We start from the raw sequence: 27,614 nt of genomic DNA, 5'->3' as shown, positions 1-27,614 counted from the left end.
ATTATTTTATATACTACAAATATTGAATATAGGTATCTAAGATTGAAAATTATTGGAATCTACAACAATTGAATTAATTTGCATATATTCACTCTGCTCCCCAAATCTACCCTTAAACCAAGCAATTTGTTAGATTCGAATTTAGCTTAGATATATTAGTTTTATGTACACTGATTTTGAGGGTGAAGAAAAATGAAAATTATTTAACTAATAACTTGTTTCTTGAAAAAATTTATGATTATTAATAAAAATCGTAGGAGATTTGGGTTTTTGTTTTTTGTTTTTTTTTTCTTCAAACATTAAATAACGTATTATTTGTTTAATTAATTAGTAACAATTTAAAAATAATTGAAGTAATGTTGAATGGGTGGACACCTCTGAAGACCAACAGGAGTGCTTGCGGAGCAGCCCAACTTTTCCTTTATATGACTTTGGAGGTTTTAGCATCTATTGCGAAATAAAAGCAAAGCCAATCTTTTTGTGTCCCCCAATTTTCAACTTTGATTCCTAATCTTTTTTAAACAAAAACTTTCTGTAAACATTATAGATATATATATATATATATATTAGTTGGTACTTAATCCCTTTTTTACCTTTTATTTTCATCGCTAAAAATATTTATGGTTTGATATAATAAATTTTTAATAATTAAAATTTAATATAATGATTTATTTGATGCTTTAATTTTATTAAAAAATTATTTTTACTTTTCACTTAATTTTTTATTTTTTTAATTTTTAAATATATATTTTTTGTCAAATCACCGTAAAATGTAAATAGAAAAGCTAACATATTTTAACTTTTCTAGCGTGACATGTACATAGCACATGACAGTCTATGAGTATGTGATGTTAGCAACTATTTAATTTTTTAAAAGTTAAAAATGTTTAAAATATATATTTTTTAATAATTTTAATAAATCTTTTGAATTTTTTAAAATTTTAAAGAATTATTTAATCTTAAAAAATTAATAAGTCAACAAATGTTAACTTTTTTAGTTAAAAAGGATGAAAAATTAAATAGATGACTATTTTTTAAAAAAAAAAATGGAGGGTGAAATTAATTATTATGCCTTAAAATTTTATTAATTATCATTAGTTTTTTTTTTACATTAATTTCATTATAGGTTGTTATCATATTTGTTCTTTCAAATATAATGTATAAAACTACCTTAGCCCCTCCACAACTCTTAAATAGGATGATAATGTACTTTAACACACTTAAACTCACGTTCTTCTATACTGACAACAATGCTGATGCCAATTAAACTAAGACTCAATCGGCATTAGTTTAGTGTTTTCTATATATCTTTTCAATTAATCAAGTACACACTTATATTTCTTATTGAATTGATATTTTTAGTTAAAATTTTAATTTTTTAAATTTTTTGCTCATAAGAAAAAAAACCCAAAACCATTACAATATTTGATACCAATTATATATTAACATTATTTACTTTTTTTAAACATATATAATCTTTTGTTTTCCTTTTGAAACATTAAATAATTACTATTTTTTTATTAGAATATATAATATTTGACACCAAGACTTTAATTCTTTTTAAATATTTTTACATAGACAATATTTAAAAATTAAAAAAAATTCTTGAGGAATCTTATACAAGTTTATGATCATAACTTAAAGTTATTTTTCGGCTAAAGGCGAAGCTTGAATAGTCTCAAATTCTCAATGCCCAATCAGGGGTGAAGTCAGAAAAAATTTTTAGGGGCGAAATGAAATTTTAATTTTTAATAGTTTATATCTTTATAATTTTTAAATGATTAAATCAATTTTTTATAATTATAGGTGGGTAAAGTACAATTTTATCTTTATTAACTTAATTTTTTAAAATTTTTTAAAAGATCTAAATAATAATTTTTCATTTTAGCGACTCTTTGTGCCCAATCCAAAATTTAATATTTAAGACTTCTTTTATATATAATTTTTATTAGAAATATATTTAATAATTAAAAATAAATTATTTTGATTGCTTGATTAGCGAGTGACATGTATAAATTTGTTGACGCAAAAAATTTCTTACGTTGAGAAGGTTATTTTAGGTATTTACTTTTTTTAATGAACTCTTATGTTCTATGTTTCTAGTAACAACTGCACAAAAAAGGGAAGGTAACATAAAGTTTGTATAAACATTTTTGTACACCTAAAATATTATAAAACTTTAATATTTCTTATTTTTTATGTGCAATATTATTTTTGTTGTCGGGTAAATTATACTATTAGTCATTATATTATAGATAAATTTTCATTTTGATCATTTAACTAAAAACGTTACAATTTAATCACTAAATTATTTAAAAAAATTTTATTTAAGTCACTAGGCTATTAAAATCGATGTTATATGGCTTTTTCTCTTCGCACTATCTGCACCAATCAAAAGCTCTCTCCCTATTCTCTTCTACAATTTAATTTTTTTCATGAAATGGTTTTAGACATTACAAATTTGCGAACCAAAATTCAAACTTTTTTCTCTGATATCTAACATTGATTGTTCGATCAACTTAGATCTAAGTTATGTTCTTCTACTCATTAATATATACCTGATCCATCATACTAATCATCAAATTGTCGCTTGGAGTTCAATGGTGAAACTTTAAAAAAGAAAACCTTAATAATCTAGTGACTTAAAAAAAACTTTTGAATAATTTAATAACTTAAATGAAAACTTTTGAATATTTTAGTTACCAAATTGTAACTTTTTTAACTAAATAACTAAAACGAAAGTTTTCCATAGTTTAATGACTAATAGTGAAGTTTACCATTTGCTAGATTAGGAACCAGGGTGTGGTTTGTAGGCTTTTAACTCTAAGTGGGTGCTACTTTTACAAATACTTTAGGGTAAATTACTTAGTTGGTCACCCAACTTTTAAAGGCATTCATTTTGGTCACACAAAAAAAAATCGTTACAATTTTATTACTCAATTTTTAGGGCACTTTCTCTTTAGTCACTCAATCTTTAAATTTCTAACAGCGGTTAACTATACACGCCATACTATGTTCACACTTTCATTTTGGTCACACAAAAAAGTATTGATTAGGGTAAGAAAAACATTAAGGATTACAGAAAAAAGTTGTAGAAACTAAAATAATGCTTTAAAAATTATGAGTACTTGTTTACCCCATTGATGAAAGTTCTAAATTTCTTTTTTTTTAAAGAAATATTAAATTTCTAAATATTAAAATTAATTAAATATGTTATTGAAAAAAAATTTCGCTTGGTAGTGTCAACCAATTTGTCACTACAATATTGAACTTAATTAATTTAGTCTCCTTCTAAATTTTAAAATTTTAGATTATGTTTTCAAATTAAAACCAACTCAATTAAATCATCTTTAATATTCGTCTATAAAACTCAAATTTCTTTTGATTATATGATTTTGAATCTTTCATACTAAGCTAAAATCAAAGAAAAAATCTTACAATTAATTAAATTAATTAATTTATCTTTCATACCAAACAAAAACTCAGAATTTTTCATCACTTCTTTACCCAAAAACGGAGAATAAGCAATTAATTTAATTAATTGCAAGACTTTTCTTTTACTTTTCTTTTCCTTTAACCTAGTATGAAAGATCCAAGATTATATAATAAAAAATTAATTTTTATAGACAATTATTAAATATGAGTTATCGAGTTGATTTATATAAGAATAATATGGAAACATAAAATAAAATTTTAAAATTTAGAAGGAGATTAATTTAATTAATTTCAATATTACAGTAACAAATCGGTTGACATTATCAAGTGATAAAAACTTCTCAACAATTTATTTAATTTATTTTGATGTTTTGAAAATTAAATTTTCAATATTAAAAAAAATAAAATTTTTGACAATGTGATAAACAAGTACAATTTGACAATTGTTTAATGCATTATTAGTTTCTACCACTTTTTCACTTTAATCCTTAGTTTTTTTTTTACCTTAATCAATATTTAACACGGAAGAGTATTTTTTTGGGTGATCAAAATGGAAGCGACCTAAAAGTTGGGCGACCAAAATGAAATTGTGAACATGTTGCGGTGTATATATTTAGGGCTGTAAATGAACCGAGCTTGAACGAACAAACCTCTGTTCATGTTCGTTTGTTTATTTTTAGGCTTGTTCGTGTTCAGTTTGTGTTCGTTAAGAAGTTCAAATTTTTGTTCATATTCGTTTATTTAAAATTATGTGTGTTTATGTTCGTTTGTTTAATGTTCACAAACATATTCATTTAATTTAATCGAACATGTTCATTTAACTTAATCGAACATATTCACGAATAATGTTAATAAATAATAAACAAATAAACAATAAATACATACATACATACGTACACACACATATTGTTTAGATATAAAATAGTCAAATATAAATATTAATAATTATATTATAAATGAAAAGAATACAAACCAAATAATTTTATTAATATATACTAATGGAACAATAAACGAGTTTTAAGATAATTTTATTAATATATACTAATAAAATTTTTATAAGAAAATATCAGTAATAAATAAACAAATCATAGACGAGTCAATACACGAGCTTATAAACGAATTTTTAAATGAGCTTGTTCGTGAACATACACCAACAGAACACACTTTTATTCGTGTTAATTCATTTATTAAACGAATATAAAAATTTTGTTCATGCCTATTTATTCACGAACAGTTTATTGAACATTTTATTCATTTATACCTCTATATACAGTTAACTAAATAAAAAATATTCTAAAAGTTTGCGTTATTCTTTAATCATTCAGTACAACAACCCAATACAAATTCAAATGTAAATAAAATATTCATTCACATAAGTTTACATGTAATGTCAAAGTAGAATAGTAAATATGCATAAACACTATCAAATTTGATTAATAAAATTTCCATTTAAACCTATTTTATTTCTCAGATAATTTTAGTTTTGTATTTCCTACAATTTAGGTGTTGAGAATAATTCATTTCTAGTGATTGAAATGATGTAGAGACGAAATAGGAAAAACAATGTAGTGACTGAGAGAAGGATGATGACGCATCGAGTAACTGACTGACACAGGTGGTACGTGGCGTGGACGCACTTCATACTCTTATGGGCAATATACTCTTCCTTCTTCACACCCCTGGAGTTCGGGTTTTTCAGAGGACTCCCAGAGAACCTTTTCCTCTTAGACATTGCTGGCCAACTTGCCTTTCTCTTCGATATTGTCGTACACTTTTTCCTTGCCTATCGCCACCCTCACTCCCATCATTTGGTTTACGATCGCAGGCTCATCGCCCTCAGGTATCTCCATTTCCCTCTCTTCCTTTTTTGCTTCTTACTCTTAAATATTACCCATTCCTTTCATTCCACTTTTCAGGTACTTGAAATCTCGTTTTATTGTTGATTTCCTTGGATGTTTGCCTTGGGATGCTATCTATAAGGTACCCATTTCTTCTTCCTTTTTTTCTTTTTCAAAGGCAAACTAGTAATCGGTTAACAAATTCCTTATACAAGTTATATTTGTTTATTTCCACCATTGCATTTCATTAATGTCAAATATCGAGGAGAAAGAAATGTTTGACTAGTATTGATAAAAATGATAATGATGAAGAATTATATTACTAAATGCAACTGCTAATTTGTTAAATAAACATTGAATAAAAAAAGTAATCAAAACTAAAATTTGAGTGACAAAGTTGAATAAAAAATTGGAAGTTTAGTTGCAAAATAAAAAAAAATAAAAAACTAGTGTGGAAAATTTGCCAATAGTATCAAAGAAAATGGTATGTAACTAAAAGTATGGTGGCAAATTACAATATCCATTATAGATAGCAATTTTCTTCTTTAACCCACATATATGACGAAAAAGGGTATAGAGATTCAACTCTTCATATATATGAAAATTTTAAAAAAGTTTGAACATATATATTTTGGATACATCGTAGTATAACACACTCATAGGACCCAACTATAACTACTTAGCCTTAGCATATATTTAGGAATGAGTATGATGATTAGTGGTCTGAAGTCATTTTACTGTGACAAGGTTAGTGGACGAAAAGAGCCTGTTAGATACATGCTATGGATTAGGCTAAGTCGAGCTCTACGAGTGACAGAATTTTTCGAGAAGTTGGAGAAAGACATCCGGATCAATTACCTTTTCATCAGGATTGTTAAGCTTATTGTGGTTGAATACTATTGCACGCATGCTGCTGGCTGCATCTTTTACTATCTTGCTACAACAGTTCCTCCTTCCAAGGAAGGTTACACATGGATAGGAAGTTTACAGATGGGTGAATATCGTTATTCAAATTTCAGGGAGATTGATCTGTGGAAGCGTTATGTATTATCTCTCTATTTTTCTGTTGTAACCATGGTAACCGTTGGTAGGCTTTTCAACTTTGTTTGATTTCAATTAGGAGATTTTTGGTGAATATAGAAACTTTAATTGCTTTTTATTATATTTTGGTTTCTTTTTCTTATTCTTTTTTTTTATTATGGTGATGATTCACTTTAACATTTTCTTCTCTTACATGTTATATCAATAAAGCCATTAATCATTATTTTTCTCAACTCTTTTTACTATCATCACACAACTATGCATTTCTGCAAATATTTGTTGGTTGAGACATATTCCATCTAGTGGATTCATCAACCTAGGATGTTGAAGATCTTATAACCATTGAATAGACTTAATATTGCCTCTACATAATGCTTGTGTTTACAAGTCACACTTTGGTAAGATCTAATCAAACTCTGTTTATCTTTTGAAGAGGGGACTCCATGTATGTGATTCTTCTTTGTGCGAAATTGGTTTTTTATGTACTTTCAAGAAGTTCAATTAGTTGGTAAATCTTGTTTCTAAAATAGCAAGTGGAAGTGGCTCCATATGACTTGGGATTCTCTATTCTCCTTGTTGATCGTGTTCTCTCACCTGCAGGTTATGGAGACATACACGCAGTCAATGTCAGAGAAATGATATTTGTGATGATTTATGTTTCTTTTGACATGATTCTGGGTGCTTATTTGCTCGGTAACATGGCAGCCTTGATAGTAAAAGGATCAAAGACAGAAAGGTTTAGGGATAAAATGGCGGACCTTATCAAATACATGAATAGAAATAATCTTGACAAGCAAATAAGTAAGGAGATTAAAGGCCACCTAAGATTACAGTATGATTGTAGTTATACTGAGGCAACTGCTCTTCAAGATATTCCAGCTTCTATTCGCACCAAGGTAATTCTTTCATCTTTCATAATATTCCCCACTTCATAGAAACTGAAATTCTATAATCCAATGTTTAAAAGTGCTTTTTGATGTATTAGCATCTTTGCTATAAAGCTTATCCATAACCTTTTACCTAGAAAAACCTTTCTTTAGAAACTATTATGGCTTAACAAACTACATCATGCAGACACATATATATTTGATTATGTGAACTTTGTTTTTTTCTCCTAGGAAAAGGTGATTCTCTATACTTTTGCTCTATCTAATGTAGCATTAACGAATAGACTTACACTATGTAGAGAATTTATCTCACTTGAATTAATTCAATTGTGAAAATACAACTTCTACAATCTCCTATTTATACGAGAAATTATTCTATAGATTCTTCCTACCACCTCAACAATAGTTCTATCCAATCACTTTAAGCCGTGTTGACAGTTTTTTTTCCATATAAGATTCTCACTTCACCTCTAACTTTCAATTCAAAACCCAACCCTGCCTCTTAAAAAACACCTCTGTCTCTCCTTTCATGAAAGTGAAATGGGAAATAGGTGATAGGAGATTATGGATTATGCAGAGAACGAGTGAGATGAAAAATAGAGAGAAAATAAAGGATAATGATCAAATAAAAACTCAAATCAAGGGAGCTTTTGAAACATGTACTTCATGAATTAGTTTGTATAAGAACACCAAAATCCCAGCATAAGGACTTTGAACCATTCTGAAAGCATCATTTGGTATTCCATTCAGACAATATTCTTTTAGAGGCCTACTTCTTGATTATTGAATTAAAAAACGAGGTTATTATTAATTTTAATTTGAACTCATTGCTGCCAGGGATAGAGTTTTCAATCTGCAACATACTTTTATTCTATTATTGTCTTCTCTTTTTTTCAATATGGGTAGTATGGATTATTTCCCGCAGTGAATAGTTTGTTTAGAGCTCAAAAAATGGAAAATTTTCTTACATGGAAAGTGGTTTGGAATGAATCTAATAGTGGTTAGATAGATGGGTTATTGCCAGCAGTGGTTTGGAATAAGAGCTTAGATGTAAAAATAATGTTTGTGGCATAATTTCATTGGAAGGGATGATATATGTTGTGGTAAGAAGAGGCTATCTAATAATTTGTCTATTTATACACCATTTTGATCCTATCAAACTAGGAAAGCTTAACAGCAACTAGTATCCTACAAAATTAGAAATCCTATATGATATATACACTATATTTGATATATATGGTCCACCAAAACTCAAACACTCACCCACATTATCACTTTATCCGACACTCCCCTTCAAGTTGGTGAATGGATATCCTCCATTTCGAGCTTGTTGACAATGTCTTGAAATACATTATTTGACAGTCCCTTAGTAAGTATAACTGCTTGTTGATCCTTATTGAAACAAATGAGGTACATGTAAGTCTGTTGTTGAGTTTCTCCTTGATAAGAAGTCTATCTACTTCATCATGCTTGGCTCCATTTTGTTGCACTGGGTTACGTGCAATGTTGATGGTCGATTTGTATGTGAGTGTTTGAGTTTTGGTGGACTATATATATTAGATATAGGGAATGAAGGGTGACCTAACCAACGATGATAAAGCCAGACTTCCTAAGTATTGAACATGAAAAATTTGGAAAGGAATGATGTAGATGGGGAAGTTTCAATTCCAGCGCTTTCACCTTGGCCATCCAAGTAATAAAGACCATCTCTCACTAGCTATTTCAATCATTCTCCATATGTCTTGTTCGTGAAATAGACAATGCAAAGGGAAAAAAAGTTACTTGGCACTTAGAATCTTTTAGTGAGTTTTTAAAAAAAAATAAGATTTGCAAAAAGTTAGGATCATGGACAACATTTTTTAGAGTAAGAGCGTTATTTATCCATCAAACATGGTAATCTTTTTGTGGCTAGACAAAGGGGTATAAGAGGAAAAATATTTGAAAGAACTTATATGATCTGTGGTTTTAGAATCTATCCCATATCACTGGAGAAAATTTTGAGGTATTATCAACACAAGTGGAGAAGAGATACTTGAAAACTCCAAGGAACGTTCTTCTCTATGGATCATTTTAGGGTTGCAACATCCTCACTATAACTCATCTGTATGCACTGATAGGGATCATTTTCCTGCCACAAACCTTGCAAGAGACTTAAATATTTCGTAATAGATAGATTCCCTTGTTTGGTTCCTGAAATTTCTTCTCTAACTTCATAGATTTGGGTAACATCATGGACCTTTACATATGTCTGCCAAATAGCATCCCAAATGTCTTTGGCAAAGGCAAGGAACATATGTGTATCACTAATCTCTAAAAGCATCGAATTCCATAACCAAGACATCACCGTGGAATCTTGTCACTCTCATGCCTCAAATTTAGGATCTTCTTTTGGAGAACCTGTGCCCAACAAGAGACTTCATTTCCCTTGACCCTTCAAGAACGTATGAATCAGTTGTGACAATTTCAGATAATTCTTCCGGATGAATCGATAAGCTGGTTGGATCTCCAGTTCCAGTGATTGAAGCAGCGACGTGTTGAATCATGGTAGTTTCCAAGATAGGACTAGTTTCATTTGAATCTGACATGATTTCTTAGAAATGCAGCAGGTAAAGGGAAACAATGAACTTGGGAATAAGATGAACAGAAGAAGCAAGAATTCAACATTATGGTATCCATAGAGTTCATCTCATTTATGTTTCATTTGAACCCTATTTTAGTTTTAAGCATTACTGCACAAGACCAACAACATATTAAAAGGTTAGATATTTATATACGGTTACTTCAATGTTGATAAAAATAATGAAGTTTGAAAGCAGATAAAACTAAATGATTTCTGCTTTTGTTTAGACTGTTTAAATTAAACTAAGATAAAACCAAAATATATGCTTGTAAAAAATCGTGGCACTTCCAAAACTAAAACTATTTAGAGGGGAAAAATGCATATTAGTCATCCAAATTGAGTTGCAATGCCATTGCCTTGTATTTAAAGAGACCTGTGAACCTAGCAAGAGGCTCACATCCCCAAAGTATATAGATGTGGTTACTTGCTCCTCTTCCTATGAACAAGACTTTAATGGACATATATGCAAGTAATTTGAATTGTAAGAATAGAGGAAAATGTTGCAAAAACAAGTGACTCTTAAGGTCATAATTATAAGCACAAAAAAAAAAAGAAAGAAAAAAATTGGTAATTAGGTAATAGTGGTGTGTGGATTTTTCTAAATAATCACATTAATAAATAGCCATCAAAGTGATCAAGAAATTAAGCCTTGTGCTAATATGAAAGGCTTAAATTATTTTACATAATTATGATGCTAGTTTCAACAATTTAACTTTAAAATTTATGTGGAATAAGGTAGCAAAATCTTTCTTTGTTGCTTTTAGAGCCATGGCTATAGTCAAAAGCATAGTCTGTTGTCATTTTTTTGGAATTCAGCTCAATGTTGCATGGACTTCTTTTAGCCCATGGGTTGAATCTTTAGCCTTCATTTGGGTTTATATTGTTTTTTTCTAGCATTTTGAATCACAACCCATTGTTTTGATTTTTGTTATGATATTAATTTTGTTTTCTTTCGATATTTGAATTGAATTAATACTGCAATTCTGGATGCTTGTTTCTTCATCTTTCACCTATTAACTATTATATCATTGTCAACTAAGCCATTGTTTAGTGGAAAAGGTTTCCGTTAATTTGAAGTTTCAGTTGACATAAGATCTAGGGTTCGAGTCTAAGACAACCCAATTCACCCTCCCCCTTATTAAAAAAACAAAAAAAACTATCATGTCATTGCTTTTTTTGTGTGTTTATGGTTGGATATCTGGCATTGCTGGTTTATGCTCATACTATACATTAAAACTTTTTGGACAGATTTCACAGAAATTATATGAGCCATTCATCAAAGAAGTTTCTCTATTCAAGGGTTGCTCAACAGGATTCACTAAGCAAATTGTAAGCCATTTTATTGCTTATCTAAAGTAGCTTTTCCGTTAGGATAGGCACTAGTGTTTTTCATTTCACTCTTTTGCATCAATAGGTTAAGTTATTGTCATGGAACTTGTCAATATTGTTGATCAATCATGGATTAGGCTAGTTCTCCTACTTGCATAAGGGCCCCATTTTTTCCAAGACCCTTTTGTTTTCACATGCTGCAACTTGTCATGGAACTATCTTTGCTTTAGATTAATTTTCAAAAAAAAAAAAATGCATTGCTCAAAGCATTAGCTCAGCTACATGGTCAATCATGAGCAGTATATCGGTTTGGCGCATATTTGTAGCCATTAAGCATATTTTTTGGCCTAAATGTAAATAGTCTTTCATCATCCTTTTATGCAAATAAAGAAGAGGAAAAGGGAAAAAATGTGAAATTGAAAATAAAGAAGTCTATTTCTGCCTATTTGACCAACGAAATAGGAACTCTACTATGCGAATATGAATGGGATAGAATAGCCATTCTCGCCAATCAAGTACACCACAAGTTTTTGGCTCTGTAGCAATTTTTCTAAGAAATGCATCGTTCCTTGTGGTTTGTTAGGCAATTAAAGTCCATGAGGAGTTTTTCCTTCCAGGGGAAGTGATTATTGAACAGGGAAATGTAGTCGACCAACTCTATATTGTTTGTCATGGAAAACTGGTAAGATTTTATTCAACCAGCTCTATGTTGTTGTCTTTAGTTATGTTTTCAAAAGAATGCCTATCTTACATAAATTTTTTTACTAGTTAGTTTACTATCCTTATAAAGTATCTACTGATTGAATTTTAGAGATCTTGGTTCAGTTCTTTTTTCCAGTTATGATTGCTGATTAGTTCCAATAATGACTTTTTATATTGGCATCTTCAAGATTTTCTGGGCTCAACATTAGTCATCCATGAAACTCTTGTTGTTTTACAGAAACATAATGCCAAATTTCTTATAAGAAATAAATCTAGTATATATATATATATATAGATCAGTTATATGATGAAAGGCTGATATTCTAAAATCTAAGGCTAGGGAACTCAAAGATTAACACTTTTCTTGGATACTACTGTTACTGCCTGCAGCAAGACTTCTTTATATAGCATTAAATCCATAAGAAAATATATTTCTTATCCTTAAGATAACTTTAACCGAACCTGCCCAAAGTAACATGAAAAAAAGAGCTAAAAAAGAAAGACAAACCCTCTAAAAGTAAATTCATTATGGTTAGGTAAAAGTAACCATTTTGTTGAATCTTGTTTTCTCGTATTGACCTTCACCTCGTGCATGAAAAAAGTGGAATTCCATGGAAGCACAAATTTTAACTTTTTATATAAGAAGATTGACATCTCCTAAAAAACACCCCACTTGAGGAAGAAAAGCACAATATGTTTACTAGATATGTTATTTTTTATTAGGTTAAAAGTTTTAGACCAAGCTATTGTAAAAGTTGTTATAAATAGTATCCTAATATAAGATGTTGTGATCGACATATTAAATTTGTGTATATAGTTGAAATTTAGAAAAAGTTGATAACTTTTATATTTACTAGTGTCTTCTTTAATTTTTAATTTGTAGGCCTAGGTAGTTGACAGTTTACAAATATGCACAGGTGGAAGTAGGGAGAGGCAAAAATGATGAAACTGGGGATCCTCTTATGGATCTCCAAACTTATAGCGCTTTTGGTGAAGTTTCTTTCCTCTGCAACACTCCTCAGCCTTACACAATCCGAGTTCGTGAGTTATGTAAGGTTTTACGAATTGATAAACGATCATTTATGGAGATCATTGAGATATACTTTTCTGATGGAAGGATTATCTTGAACAACCTTCTTGAGGTGAATTAACATAAATTACAATAATCTTCTCTTCCTGCATCTCTTGGATCATCATCTTTACATACTGGTCCATCATAATGAGAGTCTTTTTTTTTTTTTTTGTATTAACGCTATTGGCATCAAAAACATTCAACTGCCTTTCTCTAGTGTACAACTGTTACATGAGTGGGTTACTGAGGTTTATCTAAACAACTCTATTTTTATATAGGGAAAAGATGCCAATATGAAAAATGAAATATTGGAGTCGGATGTTACCCTTTATATTGGAAAGCTTGAATCGGAGCTAGCTGCAAGATTGAATTGTGCTGCCTACAATGGAGATTTGTATCGACTGAAATGTCTCATTGGAGCTGGAGCGGATCCCAATAAGACTGATTATGATGGAAGATCACCCTTGGTATGGTTTCTTGTGAGCTACCATTAATATTTTTAAACAATTGCTCTTCTATACTCATTTCTTATCTTGTACAAAGCACTGTATGTTATTCATAGGATTATCACTAAGCTGATTATTTTTGAATGTTTATATCTGAATTATTAACTATTTAGTATTTCATCAATCATCATCCTAATTTTACCTAAAGAGGGATGCATTATTAGATACTATATAAGATTTAGTATTTTCTTTCAAGTGCTATTATTTTTGTTTCTGTTGGAATTACTTTAATTAAGCATTTTTCTACATTAGTGCTAGGAATTTCCTTGTACTATTAGCCATAATCAAATTACTAATTTTTAGGGATAGGCTAATTTCTAAAGATTATTTCCTTTTTTATTTTTCCTGCTATTCTTTAAAAGGCTGTGTTCAGATTAGAAGTAATAAGAGAGAGTCATTCTTCTTCCTAAAACTTGTTCATGGTATCAGAGCATCAAGAATCCATTTGATCTTGCTCTTTCTTCTCTTCTCTTGTTCTGTTTTTTCTCTGTTAGAAACCCTACTCCCATGGGTGACACCGAAAATTTCTCTGAGACTGAGATCTCACAAATAACTCAAAATCACAGTCAAGGAATCCCACAAGGTGACCTTAACTCTTCTCTTATAATCACAAATCATCGATTAGATGGAAAAAATTTCTTGCAATGGTCACAATCTGTCCTTATGGTTCTTCGTGGCCGAGGAAAAATTGGGTACATTAATGGACAAATTCCTCGACCAGCATCAACAGACTCTGGTTATGCAACTTGGGAGCTTAACAACTCAATGGTTATGGCTTGGCTTATAAATTCGATGGAAGGTCATATAAGCCGAACGTATCTTTTTTTCAAAACTGCCAAAGAAATGTGGGATGCAATCAAGGAGAATTACTCGGATCTTGGAAATACTTCCCAAGTATTCGAGATCAAATTAAAGTTGAAAGATATTCGACAAGGAACACTTGAAGTCACTCAATATTACAACAACTTAAAGATCTTATGGCAGGAGTTAGACATGTATTATGAAGTTGATTGGGGCGAGGGCTTGGAACACACCAAGTTCATGGATCATCTTAACAAAGAACGTCTCTATGAGTTCCTAGCAGGACTAAATCATGATCTTGATGAGGTCCGAGGACGAATACTAGGCAGAACCACATTGCCAACCATAGGAGAAGCATTTGCTGAAGTAAGGAGGGAAGAGAAACGGCGTCTTATTATGTTGGGAGACGCAAGAGAATTAAAACCATTGACCGTAGCTGGTCATCATCCTTCCGAGATCTCTGCTCTTATTTCAAGAGGCCCTCAATCTCAAAGGTTCAAAGATGGAATTGATTCTAGTTCAAAAAGGCCATGGTGTAGCCACTGTAATCGGGTTGGGCATACCAAGGAGAAATGCTTCAAACTCCATGGCTATCCTGAAGAAAAAAAACAGAAAGAAAACAAGGCAGCAATGATATCTACTACTGAAGAAGATGCTCAGAATGTTAGGCTAACCAAAACTCAACTTGAGGCTCTTCATAAACTACTTGGGACTCCTACAGCCAGTGGGTCACTAGCTATTCAAGGTACTACTTTAAATACTACACACGAACCTATCACAACTTCCTGGATACTAGACTCGGGTGCATCCGACCACATGACAGGTAATCTAAGTTTGTTTCACACCTATTTATCTTGTCATGATCACTCTCGGATTCGCATAGCTGATGGATCTTACTCGCCGGTGGCTGGAATGGGGACAGTGAGACTTACTGAAAATTTTTCCCTTGATAAAGTTTTACATGTTCCAAATCTTTCCTGTAATTTACTCTCAATTAGCAAGCTTACCAAGGATGAAAAAGTACTTGCTGAATTTTCTGCTTTCGGTTGTGTGGTTTAGGAACAAGAATCGGGGAAGATGATTGGCACTGCTAAAGTTAATGATGGCTTATATGTTTGGAACAAAAACAGTTCAAAAGAAGGGATGGCCTTATCTACATCAAAAGACGATTCTATCATGCTATGGCATCGTAGACTAGGACACCCGAATTTCATGTACTTGAAGAAACTGCTTCCTCTACTATTTCTAAATAAGAAAATTAGTTCATTGAACTGTGAAGTTTGCCAACTGTCTAAACACACGTGTGTCCCTTATCCTCTGAAACCTTATGTTCAATCTCAACCTTTCTCTTTAATTCACAGCGATCTATGGGGAGCCAGTCGAGTAAAAAATATCACAGGGGCTAGGTGGTTTATAACTTTCATTGATGACCACACTAGAGTTTGTTGGGTCTATCTCCTTAAAGAAAAATCCGAAGTCTCTAGAGTCTTCAAAAATTTTCATTCAATGATTCGAACTCAGTTCAATTCAAATATTCACACCCTTAGAACTGATAATGGGAGAGAGTACTTTAATTCTATCCTAAGTCCTTATCTTTCTGAGCTAGGAATCATACATCAAAGTTCTTGTCCTGACACCCCTCAACAAAACGGGGTTTCCGAGAGGAAAAACAGACACCTTGTAGCCATGGCTCGTGCCCTTATGTTTACTATGGGTGTACCAAAGTATTTATGGGGAGAAGCTGTCCTCACTGCTTGTTATCATATAAACCGACTCCCATCAAAGGTATTAAACTTTCAAACACCTTTACATACTTTTCAAAAAAATTTTCCCTTGTTTCGTGTTCCTAATCTCCCAATCAAAACATTTGGTTGCAAAGCATTTGTCCACAACCATCAACCTAACCGATCTAAACTTTATCCTAGAGCTCACACTTGTGTCTTTATTGGTTACTCACCTGCACAAAAAGGGTACAAGTGCTACTCTCCAACCTTACACCGGATGTTTGTGTCCCTTGATGTTACTTTCTTCGAAAACGAGCCATATTTTTCAGCCTCTCATCTTCAGGGGGAGATACTTACTGAAGATGAGACCTTGAGCAATCTTCTCATTATACCTCAAGACTCTATCAGCCCTACCACCACTACAAAACCTGCTGAAAATCCTACAGCCACTGTTATTCCTGTTTTGGAACCTGTCAGCCCTACCACAACTACAAAACCTGCTGAAAATCCTACAGCCACTGTTATTCCTGTTTTGGAACCTGTTTTTCCTATCTCCACTGTTCAGCAACAAGAAACAAGGGTGATTAATCATACTAATGAAGAAAAACAGCCCACTCATTCTGAAAAACAACAAGGAAAAACTCAGGGACTTCGTGTATACTCTCGGAGACATCAGCTGCCTGAGACCGAAACAGCAGTGCCTATGCCATCTTTACCCGAGGACTGTCCTGAGGAAGAAGTTTCACCTCCTTCATCTTCCATCCATCTTCCAATTGCAGTAAGAAAGGGCACTAGGAGCTGCACTCAACATCCCATTTCTCGGTTTGTATCCTATGGAAACTTGTCTAAATCCTACAATGCCTTTGTTTCTAATGTTGACTCTGTAGAAACCCCAAAGAACATAGACAAGACTCCTATGGAACCCAACCTTAAATTAGGAACTGATAAGGATGGAGAAGAAGTAGATAGGGGGAGATATCAACGGGAGAAACATTTGGAAGCTGCCTACAGGATATTGAGATACTTAAAAGGGACTCCTGGTAAGGGGTTGCATTTCAAGAAAAATGTTCGAAGAAATTATGGGCAAGCTGGGTTTGATTCACATCTACACTCCAGCTTGTGGGGGAGTGTTGGAATTACTTTAATTAAGCAGATTTTCTAGATTAGTGCTAGGAATTTCCTTCTACTATTAGCCATAATCAAATTACTAATTTTTAGGGATAGGCTAATTTCTAGAGATTATTTCCTTTTTTATTTTTCCTGCTATTCTTTAAAAGGCTGTATTCAGATTAGAAGTAATAAGAGAGAATCATTCTTCTTCCTAAAACTTGTTCAGTTTCCAGTGTGTAAGTATCATTAAATGATGTCATGCTTTTTGCATCATCTTCTTTTTAATATTACAGATCTTGACCTTATTTTAGGGTGATCTTAAGTGTTTTCTTTTACAGCACATTGCAGCATCCAGAGGATATGAAGATATAACCGGTTTTCTTATTGAACAAAAGGTAGACCTGAACATATCAGGTAACTTTCTTATATGACATTTCTCTTTAATTTACCTCAAGAATTGTTCACATATTTTCAAAGTAGATATTGCTTCTGAGGAAATCTCCTAACAATACTCAGATAAGTCTGGGAACACTCCCTTACTTGAAGCCATCAAGCATGGGCATGACCAAGTTACTTATTTACTTGTTCAAGCGGGAGCATTACTTGCAATGGACGATGCTGCTTCTTTTCTCTGTATGACTGTTGCAAGAAGAGATTTGGATCTCCTAAAACGTGCTTTGGCAGTTGGCATCGATCCAAATGCCAAAAGCTATGACTACCGAACACCACTTCATGTTGCTGCCTCAGAAGGGCTATATTTTGTGGCCAAAACACTTATTGAAGCAGGAGCTAGCGTTTTGTCAATAGACAGGTATAATTTATAGATTGATCTGGTGTTTAAAGACCAAAATAGATCATGTGTTCCTGTATTCTTCTTCGCATTTTTATGATCAGTTTTTTCCATTGAGAAAACTTGTTCCTTCGAGGGTTCATTTATGCATGGTTTAACCTCTTATGTTTCTCATTTTCCTGGACTTGGTACATACCTCTAAAAGTACTTGATTCTGAGTCTTGGAACTGTGATTTTAGAACTCTAGATATAATTATAAATAGTTGTTTGTTCATATAATCTGTCCAAAAGTTGAATGAGCTATGTGTAGCTTATCACTATTGTAGCTCAGAGCAATTCAGTTTTTCAGGTATAGCCCTTCGAGGGCAATTTTTAGTGTCAATATTCCAAAAATTAATATGAAAATTTCAAAAGAAGAATCATGTTTGTGTGCTAACGGTGTTTAACAGTTTGGGTTTTATATCGCCTTTGCCACAATTTTCTGGAAGTTAGAGTTTTTTTAAGCCATTTCATGTTTGTAGATGGGGAAATACTCCAGTTGATGATGCCCGCATAGGTGGAAATAGAAATTTGATTGCATTGCTTGAAGCTGCAAGAGCTTCTCAAATGGCTGACTTCTTTGATCATCCTCAACAAATTCGAGGTACATGCTAACCTGTGTTTGTTGTATGCCTTGTTCTGTGACCTTTTGTTCTAAGAAACATTCACTTGCCATGAAAATTCATTCTCTAAAATTAAAGTCCTTATCCGCCATCCCAGAGAATATTTTGCCTTCGTGCTAGGAATTTATCCGGTAATCAGTACATAGCTAATTTTGATCCTAACACTGGTCCATGAACAGATTTGCTCTTCAAACAATACTACTCTTCTGTTAAATTCTTAAATACATAAATTTTCAAAGAGATCTTCTCCTTTACTCTGCAATGCATTTTGTTTAATGGCCAAAAATTTTCATTTATTTTGTTGCCTTTGAATTGCAATCATCTTCAATCTATTCTTTAACTTTACTATAAACTAGATACGGAAGTTGTGAAAAAAAAATATATGTTGTTAAACTTTTGTTACATATTGGGTCATCTTGCTAATAAAAGGGCAAGATGAAGAGTATTTTTTTTTTTGGTATCTTCCATTTTTCTATTGATATATCTTTTCTCTTCAATCTTCCCTTTTTTTCCCTTTCCCTTTCCTTGTGGAAGAACCTTTTGAAATCGTAGTATTTGAAGATTAATGAAAAAGAATACCAACATGGAATAGGAAAATAAATTAGCAAATAGGGCTTCATTATCCCCTGAATATATAACTTATATATTTAACCAGTAGCTCACTTATTCCGTTTCCACATTAATCAATTTATAGGGAGTATAATGAATGTTTTGTTTACATAGTTTGTGAGACTTCTGTCTAAAGTCTACTAGATTTGATCATCAAGCATATGATCTTTCTAGTTTATAAATGCGATGCTACAAATCAACTTATTTTGCAAATTTAAGCAAATAATGTTGGCAATAACAGGAGAGATGTGGAAGAAAAAATGCACAGTTTTCCCATATCATCCATGGCATGAAAAGGAGGAGAAAAGACAGGGAGTGGTGTTATGGGTGCCGCAAAGCATGAATGAACTCGTCAAGGAAGCCAAGGAGCAGTTACAATGTGGTGATGGTTATTGCTGCATTTTGTCCCAGGATGGTGCTAAAGTTCTTGATACCAGTATGATTAGTAACGATCAAAAGCTATTTTTGGTTAATGGATCGTAAGACACTTTACGTATAGTTCTTTAGCAACTTCATACACACACACACCACACACTATCTGATATTTTACAAGCAAGTAATAAATCAGAATACTACTTTGAAGTTTCAGTTTGAATATGTTTTTTTCTTTATATAATTAATGTATTTGTTATGGGTGGACATTATAGAAGAAAAGTTGGCCTCCTCTGAAAGCAATAAATCAATATTGATATAACCCACAACGTTTGCAACAATAATGATATCACCCCCATTCACATTTACTCACAGCCAGTATTACCTAAAACAAGAGGAATTTAACCAAAAGAGAGGATGATAAAGGAATTTAAACCGTGAACACCACCATGATGTTCTTCCATTTATGTAACTTTGATCATGGTGCTTTACCGTCCACACACGAGTTTCCAGAAACTATAATATATAGCATCGGCCCAAAGTATAAAAAGAAAGTTGATGGTGGCTAGTAATCCTAGCGGTGCCTTGTTTGAGGCCATCCTAATCCAGCATTACCAATGTTCCCGGTTGGCTGTAATGGTTCTGTCAAGCCCTTTATGGTGTTACCAAGAGCCTCCCCCTGCATCCAATTTAAGTTTCAAACAGTAGGAAAATGGTGGTTATATAAGACTTTATGACAAAAGTGTCAAGTATAATCGAAGAAGCATTTTTCTCTGGTGTCTTAATCTTACTTTTTTCCTTTTTAAAAATAATTCTTTCATCCAATCAACATGAGTAATTAGTGTCAGTCATGACTGGTTAATATCTAGGATAAAAGGTTTCATACCCCTCAATATCATCATAGATGTAAGTATTTGTCTCATGTACCACATGTAATAAGATCAACACTCACCTCTTTCCAGCCCATGCCTTCCATAATTCGTCTGGCATAACTATCAGCCCCAAATGACATGTTCAAGGCTTCAGCTTTGGCATCTTCTATACAGGTAGGATCATTATCATGGTCACTTCCTGCATTCTTTTGCCCTGGACCCAGACCAAAGCCACCACGCAAGGCTCTTCTCTCAGCAGCTCTATCACGATATGCATGGCTTCCCTGCAAGAGACAAAGGAAAAGGCAGAGTGTGAAAGGAATCAGCATAGCGCACACAAACTCCTATAAAAAATGGCATCCAATATAATTGAGTTCCAAGACACTAACAAAAATTACCTCCAGTCTACATATGAATTTTCTTATAGAAAAAAACTGATTTCTTTTTAATTTCTTCTTTTGGGTGAAACAAGAAAGAAATAACAGTTAAGTGGGAATAGGTATATAAATTGAGCCTCCAAATTTGATGTAAAGGTGTTGAATGTGTGATGACCATTAGGCAGTCTCTTGGCAACATAAATGGTATTGGAATTAAATGAATTTTTAACAAGCCAAATCAGGAAAAAAGGACTATATGTGAAGATCGTATATTTTCCCATGAAACTTTGGAATGTTTACTTGATATCATCTCATTGGGATGTGAATGAGATGTGCACACAAGCTACTTGAGTTTGACTTGAAAAAAAAAAACTCTGGTTTAGTAATTTTTGAGTCAAGCTCAAGTAGCTCAAGCTATTGAGTAAACCAAATTCGAATATCTTAATAATTAATTCAAGTAGTTTGCAAGCCTACTTGAGTCCTCTAGTTTTATTTTTTGGTAATATTTAAAAATATCAATTTGAGCTCACACATAAAAATCGAGTTTGAAGTTGATCATAAGAATCAATCTCATTTTTTACACTTAAATGATCCTAACCAAAAGAGCTCGAACAATCTTTTTTTTTTTTTTTTTATCTTGAATCGACCTTGGGCTATAAAAGTGAGATTTGAGCTTAAGTCAAATTCCAACCCCAAATATTGAGAGGAGCTCGAACTTCTTATAACTTGAGCTCAGCTCAGCTTAATTACACCCCAAATAAATACTGTCCTCTGCTTCAGTAGAATACCAATTCTTTCATTGTTATTAAATTTCTTATACTTTCCCATCTACTTATAGTTTTTAATTATATTCTTCACATGCATAACTACAGAAAAAGAACTTGGAATTAAACTTCTTGAAAGCAAACGCTACCTTCAAAGATGTAGAGGGCTGATCTGACAACATAGACAAATCCTTCAAGCCTTTCTCTCTAGTTGCTTCTGATTTTTGCTTTTGTCTAGATTTGAACTGGACGAAACTTTTCTTATTGACTAATAAATCAGGGAAGCCCCAATCTTTTGTTGGATCAGAAGAATCATATGTTGACAAGGAAGCTAAATACCTTGGACATGGAGTTCGCAATTTGTACACTTGTCCTGAAATAAATAATGGCGGAGGGGGTACAACCTTACAAATTAGGAGCATTAACATTAGATTTCATGAAGAGAGTTGTTTTAGAAGAAGACATAATTTCCTCACTTCCTCCCGATCAAAACCCAAGAATCACCCTTTGTTTCGTTTGCAAAGTTGTTCTAGAGAAGTGGCAGATGCAAACCTGTTCTAACTCGTACCAGATCAAGATGAACTTCACATATGGGAGCAGTTTTTAATAGAACACCGCCAAGAGGCACGGAGGGGTGAACTTTAGCCGACCGCTTCACCAGCCGACCTATCAGTCTAGCCACTTGCTTTTTTCCATCCTCTTTTGGTTTTGTCACCATACTCCAATCCCACAAATCCACAACTGGAAATTCTAGCAAGGGCTCATCTTTGCAACGTGTGACTTGTCCGTATTGGGCTCGCCAGTTCTCTTCATCCCATGTATCACCTGAATGAAAATTTTCCAGTGTGTTCATTTAGACTCGTGGAACTTGTCCCACAGGAATCCCTTAAGAGTTAAAATTTGTAGGCAAAACTGAAGTAGATGTTTATTTCAAATAAATTGGATATCAGTCAAATGTAACAATAGCAACGTTGTCGCAAGACCTTCATATGGGACAACTTCACTTGAACCGCCCAAACCAAAGCTTTCCTCTGGGATCCATTCACCCTCGTCCAACTCGTACATCTCATCATTTCCTGCCCCTCAACAGAACACCGTTAGATAAGTTTCAGAACATAACCAACTTTTTACAATCATCTTCAGAAGCTAGCAAGCATTTAGAAATTTTGAACAAGCAAATTTGTGACAAACCATCAGTAGGAAACTTGAAATTCTCTTTTTCGTCTGTTTCCAACGAAATACTTGCATCAGCAGCAGAATTGGCAGCTAAGTTATACCCAGAAAGATAAAGGTCGATGAGTGTGTCTTCTAACCTGAATCAAGATGATACCTCAGTAAGAAAACACGTAATCAACTAGTTCAACCAAAATATAGGATATAAAATGTCAGAAGTAGCAAACCACTCTGATGGTGGTGGTGGCTGCTCAGATGCTTGAGCACTGGTGTCCTCTATCGGACCTGGTAATCAGAAGTACCGTGAATTGGTTTAAAGCACTAGAGCGAAAGAGAATCCAATCAACAGAACATTATTTACAAAAGTAGAACTTATTTTTGAGATGAAATTTTGTACTAATGAATCAGATTCACAGATTGCACCGCTCAAAGAAAACTTGTTCCTTCAACTACCCTTCAATCATTCCACAGCATAATATTGAGTAAAGAGAAATTTTACCTGTACTAGTAGATTCATCAGCAACATTTATAGTAGTATTCTGAGCATCAACTTCATTGCCCTGAGACGAAGAGCGATTATACTCGGGACCATTATAAGACGCAGTGGCACAAGGCTCATCTAAAACAGAATTATCAGCCACAGCTCCTTCCTGCAAAATCATTTTGGAATCAAAAACCTAACATGAAAAGCATACCGAACATAGGATTAATCATCCAGATAAAAGAAGGTATGAGCTAACTACCATGTCCAAAAGCACATAATTTCCATTCTCAAATGTGTAATAGAGACCATATTTACTGCTATAGTACCATCCGGCATCAGGATCATGGTAAAATCCACTACTGCAACAAATCAAACGAAGGCGTACGGTGCCAAAATGAACAAAAGATCATTGAGAGAGACAGAGAGAGGAAAAAAAAACCAATTGTATGACATATTGGGATAGAATCATCGAAGTTTAAAGGAAAAAAAATCTACAATTAATTTCTCAAATATAAAAAGTAATTTCATAAAAATGAGAGGAAGAATTAATAGTAATAGTTTATAGATAAATAAAAAATAAAATAGAAAATTTGAAGTAAATAAATAAATCAACCTGGCATGAAAATAGAGGTGAGTTTGAGGATCCCATACAAAAGAGTAATCGCTGCTGCTCTGCAAGTCCAACTCAGTGGAATCAGCCATTGTTTTATCACTTTCTTTGTCCTTCCTTTTCATGTGAAGAAATTTAATTTATAGAGTACCAAAATTGAAGGAACAAAAAGGAAAAGAGAGGGATGTTATTGTAAAGCCCCAAATGAAGAAGAAAAGACCCACCCCAACTTTACAATCAAATAACTTAATTCTCCATGAATGTGCCGAAATGAAATTTAACATAGAAAAACTACTTTAATGAAGAAGGGAGGGAACAGAGGCAGAAGCAACAAGAGAAACAGAAAGGAAAAAAAAAGGGTTAAAAAACATTAAAAAATTTAGTTTACACCGTTAATAATTTTTATTAACTATTTTGATATTTCCAAATTGATGGAATTGTATTTTGCTGACGACATAAGAGGGAGGGATCCACCAATAGAGTTATACTACATGCTAGGTGTCATTATTTGTTTTTCTCTGTAAAATATAACTACTTTTGGTATATACCATCACAACTTATCATTCAAAATAATTTTAATTTCACTTACCAAAAAAAATAAATTTAATATTCCATGAATACAACCTTAAATTTTATTTAAAATTATTATACATTTTAATTTATGCATAACATTACTAAAAATATTTTCTTTCGTATATCTAGACTTGTTCATAGGTTAAGCCATCCGATTCAGTCTAAAACTCTGCTCGAAAAGTGTTAGGATTTAGACAAAAATATAGACCAACAAATAGATTTGGGCAAAAACAATAAGACATATTTAAAAATAGGTCGGGCCTTGGATAATGTATTTTTTGCCCGGGCCCGACCCAAATTCACAAAAGGACAATTTTTTTTACTATTTTTGTTGTTTTGATGATATTTTTTTGTTGTTTTTATTTCTCTATTTTACTATCTTTTTACTATTATATTAGTACTATTTTATTATTATTGTTTAGATAATATATAACATTATTTTTTTGTTAATTTTATTATTATTTTAAAAATATTTACTTGTTAAATTGCAACTATTTTAATGTTATTATTCAATCTTATTTTTTATTTAAATTCAAGTCAGAAACTGCTAAGGATTAAAATTTTTCTACCTATTTAATATGTATACATCTTACCGATAAATATAATTGCTTTATATATATGAATTCGGTATCTTTTTTTTGGTGTTTTATTTATATTGCTTCTTAAGCCCAATTTATACCCAGGGCCCAATACATTTAAAACCCAAAACAATTAACAAAACAAACTTAATCCAATCTCTAAGCCCAATACAAACCATTACCCAAACCCTAAACCCATCAGACTTAAACCCAAAACAACCCTAACAGCCCAACAAAATTAAAGAAAAATGAAAACTCTAGCATCTAACACCCTCAGCCGCTGCAACCGTGGAGGTTCCCAAGCACCGCACGTCGCGCGTCCCTCCGCGTCGTGCACTCCTCTACTAGGCCACATCAAAGACGTGCTCAAATGAACCTACAAACAAGCAAAATAAGTTGTAAAATAGGCTATAAAAGTCTTTGGAAAGTATTGTAATGGGTTTTTTTTATTTTAGAAAAAAGAGGGAGATAGATACAAAAATCAAACATATACAGAAATCAATAGCAACAATATTGGTTAAAGGTGATTCTAAGTCCCATTTTTCTTTCTATTTTTGGCTGCTGTCTCTTTGATTTATCTACTGCTTGAAAAAACAACAAAAGGGGAAAAGGGGAACTCGCCTTTGGTTCATCGATTGGAGCCTCGGTTTAGGTCTTTTCCCTTCGTTCTCCTGATGTTGAGAGGCGACTAAGTCTCTGAGTATGGCCTGAGCGGAGTCGGAGACTCTCTTCACGCATTACCGACTACCGAATTTGATGGTGGTACTGTGGAGGCTAAAACCTACAGGGTTTTTTAGAGTAAAAGAGAAAGCTTTTGGTTTCTAAGAAAAAGGGTTTTAATGTTGTAAGAAAAAAAAATAATGGTCAATTAATTTTGAAACAGTACTTTGGGGGGTGAAAAGTAGTCTGCGCATTAATCCATATGTTGGATTTGCTCATTCTCCCCTTTAAGGGGTTATTTGCGTAGTTAGTTCCCCATCTCTGCATTGCTGTCCGATTAGGCCAATGTTTTCTCTTTTATTTTTTTTAAAATTTTTCCCAGGAACTTTATATCAGTTTAGTTTTAATCCTCGCCTAAACACGGTGTTTTGGGGTTTTGGGATATTTTCCGCTTAAATCCCCGAATATGTGGGCGCATGTTTTTTGGTCCTTGATCCTGTTCTAATAATTTGCTTTGTTTATAAATTATCCCTTTAGTTTTACTTTTATTTCAATTAAGTTTCTAAGTTATTCATTTTTTAAAAAAAAATACTATTTAAACATATGATTTTGAATTATTTTATTTCATACTGTTTTATTTTCATTTGAATTTTTTTTTTTACATTTTATCTCATAGCACACTTTTTTTGATTTTTTTTTTGTTATAAGTATTCTTTGCTTTAATATTACGCTATTATTTTTATTAAATTGCTTGTATTGTATATATATACTATTTGTTTTAAATTGATATACAAATATAGATATGGTTTTGTATAATTCATTTTAGCTTACTTCACACGTGACATTTATTCTAAAATTAGTTTATATATTATTTTACATATTAATATTTTTTCCCTTTTCTCTTCATTTCATGTGAATTATTTATTTATATGCATACTATTTGCCTGGAAGTATTTATATTTTGTATATTATGTATTTTGTTTTTTAGTACTTTTTCAAAACTCCTTCATATATTACTCGTTTTTTGTTGTTTGTATATCGGTGATTTCACATTTTTCATTTCTCACATTATTAATTCTTCTTTATTTTAAAACTTGCTTCATTTCATTTGTGTTCATTTGCTTGGCACTTTTCTAAAAATTGAATTGTAATTCATTGGCCTTTGTGTGTTAATATTAGTCTTTGCATAAAGTATGTAGCCATTACATATACCTTCTTGTCATATGATTATGATTTATTTGCCTAGAACTTTTGCCATGTAATATTATGCATGTTCGTGATTATGTTCTTATCTCCTACTATCATTGTGATTTAAATTCCAACTTATGTGGCCAACATTAGTGGTTTCATTTCTTCTCCAAACAAACCCAAACAAGTATATTCTGATTCGGCTTTTATCATCGTTAATTCAAACCCTCTCAACTTCGAAGAATTCGAAGAATCGTGCCCTAACGTACTGGGTTTCGCTTTCTTTGTTTGTCTTGAATATTCGAATATCCTCTTACCAGTTCACTCTAAAAAATTTTCAAAATAAAGGCAATGTTCGGTATTTAAAGAATTTGAAGAATCGTGCCCTAACGTACTGGGTTTCGCTTTCTTTGTTTGTTTTGAATATTCGAATATCCTCTTAAGGCTAAAACGCACGTTTTAAAGGCAAGCTCACAATTGAGGGTCAAAAATGTTATGTCCTAACGTACTGGATGTAATGTTTTACCTTGAGGTGAGATGGTCTTTAATACACATTTGACTTACCTAAATGTTTTAAAAGCTAGTAAAAGGAGGATCGCGTTTTGAACTCTGTCCAAATCTTTAATTTTCGACATTAAGACACTAAATAATCAATCGAGTACCAATTTTGGGCGTGTCGAGGGTGCTAATCCTTCCTCATACGTAACTGACTCCCGAACCGGTTTTCTATTTTTGCAGACCAAAATCATCGTTTTGAAAAAATTATTTATTTATTAAAAACGACCGTGTTTTGAGGTGATCCAATCACACCCTATTAAAAACGATTGGTGGCGACTC

The 27,614-nt window shown here is 32.4% G+C and overlaps 2 protein-coding genes across 8 annotated transcripts in view; one reads left to right on the top strand and one right to left on the bottom strand.

The window, feature by feature from the left end:
• Window positions 1-19,790, top strand: part of LOC107887159 (potassium channel SKOR) — a 29,452-nt gene extending 9,662 nt beyond the window's left edge. For both annotated transcript variants that reach the window (XM_041096480.1, XM_016811315.2), the window contains 12 exons: window positions 5,051-5,275; window positions 5,352-5,415; window positions 6,021-6,360; window positions 6,915-7,210; window positions 11,070-11,150; window positions 11,734-11,832; window positions 12,770-12,994; window positions 13,203-13,391; window positions 17,404-17,479; window positions 17,582-17,876; window positions 18,377-18,498; window positions 19,368-19,790. In XM_041096480.1, coding sequence (XP_040952414.1) covers window positions 5,051-5,275; window positions 5,352-5,415; window positions 6,021-6,360; window positions 6,915-7,210; window positions 11,070-11,150; window positions 11,734-11,832; window positions 12,770-12,994; window positions 13,203-13,391; window positions 17,404-17,479; window positions 17,582-17,876; window positions 18,377-18,498; window positions 19,368-19,609 — 2,254 coding nt within the window. In that variant the 3' untranslated portion in view covers window positions 19,610-19,790. The remainder of the gene's footprint in view (window positions 1-5,050; window positions 5,276-5,351; window positions 5,416-6,020; window positions 6,361-6,914; window positions 7,211-11,069; window positions 11,151-11,733; window positions 11,833-12,769; window positions 12,995-13,202; window positions 13,392-17,403; window positions 17,480-17,581; window positions 17,877-18,376; window positions 18,499-19,367) is intronic.
• Window positions 19,791-19,792: 2 nt separating this feature from the next.
• On the bottom strand, window positions 19,793-24,145 carry LOC107887160 (uncharacterized). 6 transcript variants are annotated; one of them, XM_016811318.2, is made up of 11 exons: window positions 23,782-24,141; window positions 23,428-23,527; window positions 23,184-23,334; window positions 22,912-22,969; window positions 22,703-22,824; window positions 22,495-22,587; window positions 22,064-22,336; window positions 21,851-21,915; window positions 21,661-21,756; window positions 20,451-20,654; window positions 19,793-20,177 (listed from the first exon to the last, which is right to left on the bottom strand). In XM_016811318.2, the coding sequence occupies exons 1-11, from the start codon at window positions 23,901-23,903 to the stop codon at window positions 20,073-20,075; spliced, it is 1,389 nt and encodes a 462-aa protein (XP_016666807.1). In that variant the 5' UTR covers window positions 23,904-24,141; the 3' UTR covers window positions 19,793-20,072. The 6 variants fall into 6 exon arrangements, with proteins under 6 accessions (XP_016666807.1, XP_040952425.1, XP_040952433.1 ...); XM_041096491.1 differs by having other exon boundaries at window positions 21,661-21,884; window positions 23,782-23,840; window positions 24,003-24,133; XM_041096499.1 differs by having other exon boundaries at window positions 21,661-21,884; window positions 23,428-23,524; window positions 23,782-23,840; window positions 24,003-24,133.
• Window positions 24,146-27,614: the final 3,469 nt, after the last annotated feature.

Source organism: Gossypium hirsutum, chromosome A03 (genome assembly GCF_007990345.1).
Source record: "Gossypium hirsutum isolate 1008001.06 chromosome A03, Gossypium_hirsutum_v2.1, whole genome shotgun sequence".
Lineage (NCBI taxonomy): Eukaryota > Viridiplantae > Streptophyta > Magnoliopsida > Malvales > Malvaceae > Gossypium > Gossypium hirsutum.
This window is presented reverse-complemented; position numbering and strand designations above follow the sequence as displayed.

What these genes read in the sequence shown, in the direction of transcription:
- LOC107887160 (XM_016811316.2), bottom strand. Translation starts at nt 23,903, where the DNA reads ATGAAAAGGAAGGACAAAGAAAGTGATAAAACAATGGCTGATTCCACT. An exon ending in TGAAGTTGTCCCATATGAAG is followed by an intron (nt 22,337 to 22,494) that starts GTCTTGCGACAA and finishes ATTTTCATTCAG; the next exon opens with GTGATACATGGGATGAAGAG. An exon ending in TCTGGTACGAGTTAGAACAG is followed by an intron (nt 21,885 to 22,063) that starts GTTTGCATCTGC and finishes TATTTATTTCAG; the next exon opens with GACAAGTGTACAAATTGCGA.